This window comes from Apis florea, unplaced genomic scaffold (genome assembly GCF_048593485.1).
Source record: "Apis florea isolate Af1SG1 unplaced genomic scaffold, ASM4859348v1 contig_26_pilon, whole genome shotgun sequence".
In the NCBI taxonomy this organism is placed as follows: domain Eukaryota; kingdom Metazoa; phylum Arthropoda; class Insecta; order Hymenoptera; family Apidae; genus Apis; species Apis florea.
This window is the reverse complement of record NW_028256622.1, coordinates 344,510-356,383: the sequence shown is the minus strand read 5'-3', so window position 1 is coordinate 356,383 and position 11,874 is coordinate 344,510. Positions and strand designations below refer to the sequence as shown.

Sequence of the window (11,874 nt, the reverse complement as noted above, 5' to 3'; positions counted from 1 at the left end):
ATTTTAATTTTTAATTTTATAAATGAAATATAAAATATAGAAACAATTTAAATTTGTGCAATGTGAATAATTTTATTTATACCATAGTAATTTAACCTGTTATTTACGTTCAAACAGGTGTTTATCTCATTTGTAAAAATATATATATATATTTTTTTTAATAATTTGTACAATGTACTTCATTTTTAATCGATATAAGTAACAATACAATACAATTTGACGCGTTCTTTATGCACATACACGTGCAATTTTCGCGTTAAAACGTATCTTGTAAATGATACTTAAATGCATCAAACGCGTTTCTATACATACAAGCATTACTTAATGCATTCGATTTCGTAATATGTATTCATTCTCGTCTCGACACGCGCTTTACTTCGTAAAGAAGTATGCGAAACGCTAAAAGAATTTGCGCGTTCGAAGTTTCTAGCGTCCTACGAATTGTTTTACGTCGACAATGTATACACTAACATTTCCGGCCCGACAAATAAAGACGCTGACGTGCTTTTGCTTTTTAATTAAAGAAAAAGGGCAAGCAGTATCACTGAGAATGCGAAGCAATTGCGAACTTTGATTCAGTTCAAAATAATCATTATCTGAAATATCTGGTCCTCGCGTTTAAGACCTTAACAAGGTTTACAGTAACAAGCTACGAAATTTTCATCGTCGATTATGCGATATTGGTAATTCTTGTAAGTGGTGAAATCGTTCTCGCGCATTTGATTCGAGTGGTCGTAGATCTTTTTGATTACTGGACGGAAGCTTGGAATTTTAGCAGCCGTGGCTATTTCATCGTAGTACGCCCATTGTCGTTCCTTTAATTTGACGATATGCCTTAGCTGTAAACGAAGAAGCATTAGTCTTCCTTTTTTCTTCCTTCTATTTTTTTTTTATCTATTTTTAAACATTAAATAGGCATTAATAAAATGTATGTATATATATATATACCGGAATTCCGCGATCTAGCAGAGCTTTCTTCTCCATCTCGTACTCTTCGTACATTTGTTTGGTTGAAGGCAGTTTGATCTGACCTTCCAAAATACCTAAAATATACTGAGCTTGCAGATGGAACATGGGAAATGGAATTACTATTCCGGGCAATCCCATCACGAATAAATTCGGATAATCCATGTGTATCAGGTGTTTGTAAATCGGCTCGACGTGGTTGTCGTCCGTACGCATCTCAACTTTAGTCGACATAAAGGAATACGTAAATTTATAACCTGAAAACACAATATTTCATCGAAATTGCAGTATTGAAAATTCGAGCGAGAAGGTCAGGGTCCTACCGACAAGGGACAAAATTTGATAATTTGTAGAATCGAAAAAAAAAAAAAAAAAAGAAGAAGAAGAAAATAAATAAAATAAAGCGTTTCAGATATTTCGTAGATATTTTAATTCAGGCCTGAAGAAAATTCGACAGGGCCCTGACGTCATTCGTTTACATTATGCATAATCAATTTTGGGATACCTCGATCACTTATATGTACGAAGGAGATCAAGTCTTTTTACCGGTGCAATATATGAAGTTGTCTACTTCAGCGGTGGAACCATCGCGGAAGATGAATATGTTTCCTTGAATCGATTGGATTCCAGGCCTCTCCTCTACGACGTTCGACATTTGCGAACCAACACTCTCAGGTAGATTGTGGCTTAAATATATCTGTGCGCGCGTGTGTGTGTGTTTTTTTAAACAGAAATTTAAACAAAATGTTTGCATCATATGTAGCATCAACATACGATGAGAAAAAAAATTCAAAACGTACAACTTTTATTTAGTGACAAGATACGAAATAATCGAGTAATAAGTTTCGTATATATACCTTTTCTGCGTGTTGAGAGATCTCCATGGCGATATCGATGCCAGACCAAGATGCACCCAGAATGCAAACTTTCTTCCTGGCAAACATTTCCGGCACTCTGTACTGATGGCTGTGTATCGATTCTCCAGGAAAACTTTCGATGCCCGGGATGTGTGGAATGTGCCCTACGGTGTAATGACCATTGCACAAAACAACGGCGTCGAACGTTCTAGTCGTTTCCACCATAGTTTCTAAATCTTGATACGTGATCATCCAGATCGTCTGTCCATTTCGTAAAGTTTCTGGCTCCATTTGTTTCACCAATGTGTTTAACTGGGAGTTAAAATGATAAAATATAATTAATTAGAACTCCATTATTCAATGGAGTAATTCGAGATTTTTTTTTTTTAAACTCTTCCATTCTACCTTAATATGCGGATATAAATTAAAATGTTTTGCATAATCCCAAAGATACTCTCGAATTACGCTGTGATGAACAAATGACGATCCTTCGTCCTCCTTCATTGGAAAATCGGGTATTTGCATTATTTCCCTTGGAAGATTTGTCCTGTAATACTATATATATATATATATATATATATATATATATATATAATCATTACAATAAAATTAAATGTTAAATGAATGGAGATTAAACGATTATATATAATATTTATAAAAATATATAATTGTAATATATCAATTATTATTTTAATTCATATTATATACCGATTACGTTATCAAACTTGATAAGAGCAACATGCACAACACATTATTTATGACAGAATGATGCTTCCTTTTACATAATGATGTTAGCCTTAATATTAAAACGTTATAAACACATAAATCATCGCGAATGCTTATATGAACTATAACTTTCATACGGCATATAAAGCATACTATACTATAATGCTGTACTATAATAAATTCTGAAATAATCCTCCTATTCATTAATTCTGAATTATTGAGCGCGATTCCTTCTATTTATTGCCAGAGAAAAAAATAATATTTGATGAAAGGGATTGTGTCAATAATGATCGATAAATAAAGTGTTATTACCGAGGGAATATCATTATATCATTTTTTAAATCGACTAAATCACAATTCTACCATCGTAGAATCGAGTATGATAGTTCCAATATCTTCAAGGTCTTTCCTACGTTTCGTAATATTTATTGCTAACCGATACATAAATATTATCACACATTTTATGAAATATCTGCTGTTGAAAAGCGCGATTTTTTCCCCTTTTTTTCCTCTCTTTCTTTTTTTTTTTTTTTTCTTATAGAAGAACGTTATTTCGTACGTATCCACAGCGTTATTTCGATGCAATTTGAACGATATTAATGGATTTATTTATAAATATCGATTAAGTATCGAGAAATTTTTTTTCCTTTCTTTCTTTTTTTTTTTTTTTTTCTGTACCGGAACAATTTGCTAAACCGATTGTTTTATTATGTTAAGAAGCGTATCTCGTGTCAGCAAAGTTTATCTCGAACTAAAACGCAATTATTCCCATTCCCACACGAATATATACATGGCATGAAAATAGAAATGAAACGAAAACCATTGGTCATTTTATGCCTTGCCGATCGAATGATTCATTATTATGAAAGCTATTTACTGCCTTTATATATTCAATTACGTAACTATTATACGTTATTAATTATTCTTTAACCGTTTAGAAATATTTCACTGCGCCTATTCAAGTCTTGGATCCAATTTAGATCGCCCCGTATTTGCTTTCCATTACGGCAAAATTGATCGAGAAAATAACTGTAATCGGGAACAGAACAGAAAATTTCATTTCATAAGTTGTTTGAGAAATAGAGCAAACGGGAACACCCTTCTCCTTTACCAAAGAAATATATGCGTATCCGTCTACGTGATCATTTCTTCTTTTTTTTTTTTTTTTTTTTTCTTTAACACGGGTATATCAATTCTTACAGGTTTACGTGCATAATTATATATCTTCTCAACGGTGAAAAATATGATATATACACCTGGTACTTTCAGCGGTGTTGTATGGCTGCAAAGTGAAAGCTTGTTGCGAACGGATTTTTCCTCGATTCACAACTTGTAAACATTACTTGTTTTCCCTAATTATTACCGTGGATAACTTTTCCTCTCCCCGAAAATGTCACGCCGATTTCGATATTAACCAAAGGCGGCAGTACGTCTGTTGGTTGCAGCAATATCGAGAATGATAGTGTCTACGTAGTGATGCATATGAATCACTGAATCGCTGTCCCGATCACTGTGTACGCGGTATGCGTAAATACAATCTTTTAACGTGCGCTTGAATGATGAATGATCGTTCTGAATAACAGAAGTGAATGCGGTTCGATCAGGTTTCTAAGATTTTCACTTCATCGGGTGCACGATGTGTGTGTGTGTGTGGTGTGTGTGTGTGCGCACTTTCGTTATTAAAATTATTTTCGATTCAATTTAATAAAATTGCTACGAAAAGGGAATTTAAACGAAGAATAATAATAATAATTTCTCGGAATATTTTTTTGTTAATTATGATATTTAATTATAAAAAGTATTGGCTGATCATTTAAAATTTACTATTTCGATTAAAAATGTTCTTTCGAATTTTCTTAAACATATTGATCGAGCTTGAAAATTATTTATTCCGAAGAATTGAGAAATCAACGATGCAAAAGGATGTTGAACCGGGAACGAAAAATTAGAATGCGAAATTTCGAGCTCACCTTAGATTTTTGTACATACTGCTATGAACCGGTAATCCATGTTTATCGACATCGGTTTCGTCAGTATAGATCCAAGTTCCACCGACTTGATCGGTTTGCTCGAACAATGTAACACTGTAAGTGTCCAATTTGGCGGTTGTATGGCGAGCAACCACCAATCCAGCCACACCGCCACCAATTATGGCGATTCTTGTTTTACTGCTCGGCATATTGTTAACGGGAAACTCCTTGAAATCTAATGAAATTTAATGAATAGGAAAACTGCTGTTTAAGCTCTGAAGAATTATTAAAGTAATGGTAAAATTATTATACATGTATTTCTACGTGTGATGTAATAAACTTCGTACGGATTGAACGCATTTAGAATTCTTATCTCGTTAATTTTAATCTTTTTAACTAATGTTATCATTACTGTCAAGAAGTGAATTGATTATGCTCGCACTTAAAATTATCATCAGACTTTTCTAATATCTCCTATTGCCATGGCAGATATATACTATTTATATGCCTATGCTTAATTGCTTTTAAATTAAATTCTATATTTTACGACTTAGCACTGTATCCACGCGTCTCGACTCGATAACGATTATTTGTTTACATGTTATGCGTCGAAATTTTTCCTTTTTACATCCTGCCCTCGTACAACAAAGTACAATGTATTTTCGAAAACGCGTCGAAATTCATTCTCGAGATTCAATTAAACAATTCAACTTATCTTACTTTAATTTTCAAATTCTTCGATTTTTCTTTTCTTCCTCTCAGAAGAGAAAGAATCTGAAGAAGTAAACAAATCTAATCGTGCGTCAAATTTATCTTCGATAAATCTGACGCAACAGCCGGTCAAAATAAACGCTATATTAAGAGAAAATTATCTCTTTGGCATAAATCCGTGAAAGAGAATAAGCAGCAATTTGAAGAAAAAAAAAAAAAAAAAAAGAAAAGAATATATGAAACAATTATAATAAGTACGTACATTGCGCAGAATCGTGTATACACGTCGATGGGCTTCCCGTGTTTCGGCAGGTAAATAAAATCGAGTCGGTTACTAACTATATGTAATACAAGTTTCGGAGGAATAATAAATAAATAAAACTCGCTTGTTCTCTCGCGTATTATTAAGTGGTAAATAAATTATCTTAATACTCTTGGAGTGGATTCACGCTTTCCCTTCCCGTTTTCAACTTTCAGAGACTTTTAGATAAAGAGAGAATAAAAGATTGGGTGCAGCTTCGGGCGCCGCGATTATTGGGCGCTACGATAAATCTCGTCGAAGGGATGTACAAAGAGTTGTATATAAGAAGAAATAGGAAGAGAAATGTAAAGAGACTACTTGATGCACCAGGGAGGGAACTAATCCACGAAGCTGCTCGTGCAGAAGCTGAATTAAGACTGTCCACCCGAAAGCAAGCCGCTAGATACAAGCGGCGCCGATGGCCACCTTCCCCTCCGATCGTATACGGCTTACGTAAATGCGGGAAACATTTCTTTCTAGAAGCAAGCATGCAACTTGTCGGACGGGGGAGTTGAAGTTGATGGAGATGAGAAAAGTTGAGTAAAGTTGATCTTTTGAAATTTTTGTACAGATAAAAAGGTATAATACGATTTCGGGGATAAAATTTCGATTGTATTGGTATTCGTTCGATTTTCATGTTATATATTTACGCAAATGTGAGGTTATATTGTATGGTGAAAGAGAAGGAGCATACAGAGGAAGGAGGAGAAATGTAGAAAGTTTCTTTTTTCCTTTTTAGAATTTTTAGAATGAAGAAAAGGAATGGAAAAGATACGCCATTGATTCTCTATGTTCTGTTTCGAGATTCGAAACAGTTGCGGTTATCGTAAAAAAAAAAAAAAGGAATTTGGTAAGGAAAATTTGCGATTCTAATTGTATATATTATTAAAAGAAAGTTATCCTATTAATACTTATTATTATTATTATTTCTTATTGTAATGAAAATCCTAGATCTTATCAAACGAAACTTATCAACTTTATTAATATAACATTAAATAGTATATAACGATAATTGATATGATAAGCTGAATGGTGTTTTAATGGTGGTTCGATTCTTTTTTTCAAATCTTTTTTAAATTATACTGTTTAATGTGTATGTATGTGAATAAAAATCTTCTTTTATAATAATAATAATAATGATATATTTCAGAACGTTATTAAAACAATATAGAGATGAATAAGAAATAAATTTCAAAGAAATAGGGAAAGTACAATTTTTTTATTGAATGAATAAAGGTGGAATGGCAATAATTAACAATATTCAATTTTTCCTCAATCTTTTTTCTTTGACAGCTTTTCAATTGCAACATAACAATATAATTACATACTTAATTCAACATCCATTGCAAATTCAAGAATTTATAATTATTCACGGTTAGCCAGTTGATTAAATCGCAATTCAAGAAAATGTATACGTAGAAGTACAACATAAGAAGATTAGATTTCTTTTCTTTTACATCCATGAAAGCAACTTTGATATTATTGGTTTTTTTTTATGGGATTTTTTATTCGAAATTTTACGTACACCTTTAAGCAATTTTCCATTCTCCCCCCCCCCCCCCCGCAATTTTCAATGTTCCATTCTTCTATTTGAACTCTGTCATAATACGGGATTTGGAGCAAGTTCTTCTGATGAAATCACGACGAGTATAAAATCAGTGTCAGCTTGTCACGCGTTTTAGGTATATATGTATCCTATGGCACGCGAATCCACACGCTCGTCTAGAAATATACGCGCGTGCAAGCGCATCGAAACTGCATGATGATGATTCAAGAGACGACAGAATTTCGTCAACTTCTCGATGAAATATTGAATTTTAAAAATGCTAAAACACCGATTTCTGAAATTGTAATAGAGAATTTATATAGGTTAAAAATACCATATGATATTATCATAATTGAAGATTAAATAAAAAAAACATTGAATATTTATTATGGTTATTCAAATAATTAATTAAATAATATTAAATTTGTAAAGTAAATTTTTTCTAAAGTGTATTAAATTTCACATTAATGATCATTTGAAGTTTAATTTAATTAAATTTTCTAATAGTTTTTATTAGGAAAGTATACTATACTAGTTCAAGAAAACTATTTGTATTCTTTCGAAATGTAATAGCAAGCTATCTTTGTTCATTCTAACAAAAAAATATCTATTCATATTAATCATATAATTCATGCGTAAGGCGTTAAGCAGACACTTCAACCGTATGATGCAAGAAATTCGGTAAATCATTTATTTTCGCGTGAGAAGATATGGTAGTTGTAAATATATAACTTGATAATGTAGAAAGCATTCTTTTCGAAATTTTAAAATTATTATAAGCGTAAAAAGCATTGCTTTCTAAATTTTTAAATTATGAATTTATGTATAAATTTATATATAATTAAAATATTATTATACGTATATTTTGAATTTTCTTTGGATTAATAAAATTTGTTGTTATTGAGTATGATGAAATCACAGAAAGTTGTGAAGTCAGTGACCTGCTTGTTAGTAAACGTAAAAATATATATTCGAGTACAAAAATGACAATATATAACGAAAATTCAATACCTTCGTATGTTCTGTAAAATATTAATGGTTTGAGAAATAATTACAACGAGAAAAAACTAATCTAAATGGTAAAATAATTTATTTTTGATAATTATTCAAATTACTTTGTGTTTCTATGAAATATATTATATATTATGCAGAAAGAAAATCAAAATTTTTACATTGAATTATAATTTGTTATCTAAAAATTATTCTGATTGATCATATGCAACAAATATTATAAATAAATTTTATATTGTAATAAACTTATAATGTTATTAATTTAAATTTGGGAAAACATACAATTATAAATTTAATCAAAAGTAATTATTTATAATAATTATTTATTTTCCCTAAGAGAGAATGATTTAAATAATGAAAAGAAATTTAACAAATATAAAATATGAACACTATTCGATATGTTATACAAAATTGAATTTGATAACATGAGTAAAATTATAAAATTCCCTAGATTTGTAATTTTCCCCTATAAAAATATTTAATTGAATAATAAAACATATATAAAAGAATGTAGTAGTAATAAAAGTTAAGATATGATATGATATTATAAATTATATATTTTTAAAGTTTAATACATGAAACGTTACTTTAATACATGAAATATATGTAAGATTTACATTTCATTTTCAGAAATTGGTACTACATGTTTTGACATTGGTCTAAGATGGCGGTATTTTTCAGTGTTAGTGCATGGTGGGAGTATCGCGATCTTTAATTTTTTCGTATTATTAGTTGAATTTTATTGCCAATGAGTCATGGAAGCTGGTGCGAGTACCGGTACTCGTACAACGCGATTTATGATGGAGGGTGTCGGAGCTCGAGTCATCCGTGGACCCGAATGGAAATGGGGTAAACAGGTTAGTCAAGAGGTTAACTGATTTTAACGTAGCTTTTATCCAAAATATCATATTATATTTGTGAAAAATGTTATTTTAACGATAGCATTCATATTTCTCTGCTTATATTTTTATATAACATACGATACTTTCTTTCCTAATATCGTAAAAAAGCTCGTACATGTTTGTTTAAGGTTATTACATTATATTTAATATTTCGTTTAATTTATCGTTAGCCGAATTTCGTTTATGTTTGGCATGCTTTATAATGATATCTTTTAATAAAAAATACTTTATACAATTGTTTTCTACACAAGATTGCATAATTTTTATATTAATATGCGTGATGAATATTTATGTAACGAATATGTTTTATATATAATTTTTTTAATATAATAGGATGGAGGAGAAGGTCATGTTGGAACTGTTAGAAATTTTGAGTCTCCAGAAGAAGTTGTTGTTGTTTGGGATAACGGTACAGCAGCTAATTATCGTTGTTCCGGTGCATTTGATCTTAGAATCTTAGATTCAGCTCCAACTGGTGTGAAACATGATGGAACAATGTGTGATACATGTAGGCAACAGCCAATTTTTGGAATTCGTTGGAAATGTGCAGAATGTGGGAATTATGATCTATGCTCTATTTGTTATCATGGAGACAAGCATCATCTTAGACATAGATTTTATCGTATAGCAACACCTGGAAGTGAAAGAGTATTACTGGAACCCAGACGTAAAAGTAAAAAGGTATTAACGTTTTTATATATTACATTATTATTCATTATCATATCATATCATATCAATATGTAATATATGTTATTTTTTATAATATTAGATTGCAATTCGTGGTATATTTCCTGGTGCAAGAGTGGTAAGAGGTGTTGATTGGCAGTGGGAAGATCAAGACGGTGGAAATGGCCGAAGAGGCAAAGTTAATGAAATTCAAGATTGGTCTGCAGCCAGTCCACGTTCAGCAGCCTATGTTATTTGGGATAATGGTGCCAAAAATTTGTATCGCGTTGGTTTTGAAGGAATGGTTAGTTCGAAACGTAATAAATAGATAATAATATAAATATATGAATAATATAAGTAAAAAGCGATTGTTAATGTTTCAGGCGGATTTAAAAGTTGTTAATGATGCTAAAGGTCAAACGGTTTATAGAGATCATTTGCCATTATTAGGTGAACAGGGACCAGGTCGTACTGGACCGCATGGATTACAAATTGGAGATCAGGTTATTAAATTATAATTGTAATAAATATTGTATGTATTATAATTAATATTATAAATGTATAAAATTTATTTTATAGGTTACTGTTGATTTAGAGTTGGAAATCGTACAATCGTTACAACACGGTCATGGTGGCTGGACTGACGGTATGTTCGAGTGTCTCGGTACTACGGGAACTGTTGTTGGCATTGACGAAGATCATGACATTGTCGTGTCATATCCGAGCGGTAATCGATGGACTTTTAATCCTGCCGTATTGACAAAAGTACAAATACCAGTACCAGTTACTAGTTCGAGTTCTGATAATCAAACTTTTGCGGTTGGTGATTTGGTGCAGATATGTAATGATATAGAAAAAATAAAACTACTTCAACGTGGCCACGGGGAATGGGCCGAAGCAATGGCACCAGTATGTATTATAAAATTTAAAAGTAATCATTTTTCGAATACGTTAACAAACTTGTTTTAATAATATTTATATTCTTATAGACTATGGGAAAGATTGGTAGAGTTTTGCAAATATATCACGACGGAGATTTAAAAGTAGAAGTTTGTAGTACATCTTGGACGTACAATCCTCAAGCAGTTACAAAAGTTGCAAGTAGTGATGGTAGTGTACCAGGGAATAGCAGTGGAGGTGCGTAGAAATATCTAATATCGAAATATATTTATTTTATTTCTTTTATTTTTGAAATTTAAAAAAGAATTAATATTTCTGAACATTTTTTTTTTTTTTTCAGAACGTTTATCGGCATTATTGAAAAAATTGTTTGAAACACACGTCTCGGGTGATGTAAACGAAGAACTAGTGAAAACCGCTGCAAATGGTGACGCTGCTAAATGCGAAGAATGTTTAAAAAGACCGGAGGCTGATGTAAATGGTGTATTTGCTGGTCATACCGCTTTACAAGCTGCAAGTCAAAATGGTCATTTAGAAGTAGTTAAAATTCTTCTTCGTTATAAAGCAGATGTTGAAATCGAGGTAAGAATTTTTTTAATACATTGTTCGTGTATTATATATATATATATACATATATATATATTTGAAAAATTTAACCGAACACGTTAAAAGTAAATAATTTTTAATTTTATTAATTCAGGACAAAGATGGAGATAGAGCCGTGCATTATGCAGCATTTGGAGACGAATCTGGTGTGATGGCATTATTGGCAGGTGCCGGAGCTGATTTGAATTCCAGAAATAAGAGACGCCTAACTGCCCTCCATATCGCGATTAGCAAAGGTCATGCCGGTGTCGTGCGTACATTATTGGAATTAGGATGCCATCCAAGTTTACAGGTAAGTACATTCATTTACTTACGTTCATTTTCTTCTGTTTTGCACGTGCAATTTTTATATTTCTCTATTGACACAAGCATACTTTAAAATATATATTAAAACTTGTCTTGATTATTTTTAATACTTTTATACATATATATATATATTTTACTGTGCATTTACATTATAATATATCATTAAATTTATTATGTATAAAAATTTTAACGAAATATTATTAGAAAACTAAAGCAATTTTTTAACGCGCTTTTTCTTCTCGTTCTCCTCTCAAGTAATTTCGTTGACTTGAAAATATATTCGCAGAAAAATAAAGAGAAAGAATTCTCGCTGTTTCCAAAACATTAAACGCATAAAAATATTTGTAGCATAAATACACGTACTCACGTATCGTCATATTTAGATCATCATAGTTGAGGGAATAGC

The 11,874-nt window shown here is 31.3% G+C and overlaps 2 protein-coding genes across 3 annotated transcripts in view; one reads left to right on the top strand and one right to left on the bottom strand.

Moving 5' to 3' along the window:
* Nucleotides 1–46: 46 nt before the first annotated feature.
* Nucleotides 47–5,938, bottom strand: LOC100863596 (uncharacterized). The gene is made up of 7 exons (XM_086907107.1): nt 5,493–5,938; nt 4,520–4,754; nt 2,229–2,370; nt 1,824–2,135; nt 1,513–1,663; nt 949–1,223; nt 47–839 (listed from the first exon to the last, which is right to left on the bottom strand). The coding sequence occupies exons 2-7, from the start codon at nt 4,726–4,728 to the stop codon at nt 627–629; spliced, it is 1,302 nt and encodes a 433-aa protein (XP_086763233.1). The 5' UTR covers nt 4,729–4,754; nt 5,493–5,938; the 3' UTR covers nt 47–626.
* A 2,802-nt stretch (nt 5,939–8,740) lies between these two features.
* The window catches only part of LOC100863713 (mind bomb 1), a 335,118-nt gene continuing 331,984 nt past the window's right edge, over nt 8,741–11,874 (top strand). For both annotated transcript variants that reach the window (XM_086907118.1, XM_086907119.1), the window contains exons 1-8: nt 8,741–8,945; nt 9,324–9,671; nt 9,760–9,960; nt 10,040–10,159; nt 10,236–10,565; nt 10,646–10,793; nt 10,897–11,138; nt 11,257–11,454. In XM_086907118.1, the coding sequence (XP_086763244.1) occupies nt 8,844–8,945; nt 9,324–9,671; nt 9,760–9,960; nt 10,040–10,159; nt 10,236–10,565; nt 10,646–10,793; nt 10,897–11,138; nt 11,257–11,454 (1,689 nt within the window). In that variant the 5' untranslated portion in view covers nt 8,741–8,843. The remainder of the gene's footprint in view (nt 8,946–9,323; nt 9,672–9,759; nt 9,961–10,039; nt 10,160–10,235; nt 10,566–10,645; nt 10,794–10,896; nt 11,139–11,256; nt 11,455–11,874) is intronic.

What these genes read in the sequence shown, in the direction of transcription:
- LOC100863596 (XM_086907107.1), bottom strand. Translation starts at nt 4,728, where the DNA reads ATGCCGAGCAGTAAAACAAGAATCGCCATAATTGGTGGCGGTGTGGCT. An exon ending in AGTATGTACAAAAATCTAAG is followed by an intron (nt 2,371 to 4,519) that starts GTGAGCTCGAAA and finishes ATAGTATTACAG; the next exon opens with GACAAATCTTCCAAGGGAAA. An exon ending in ATTTATATCCGCATATTAAG is followed by an intron (nt 2,136 to 2,228) that starts GTAGAATGGAAG and finishes TTTAACTCCCAG; the next exon opens with TTAAACACATTGGTGAAACA.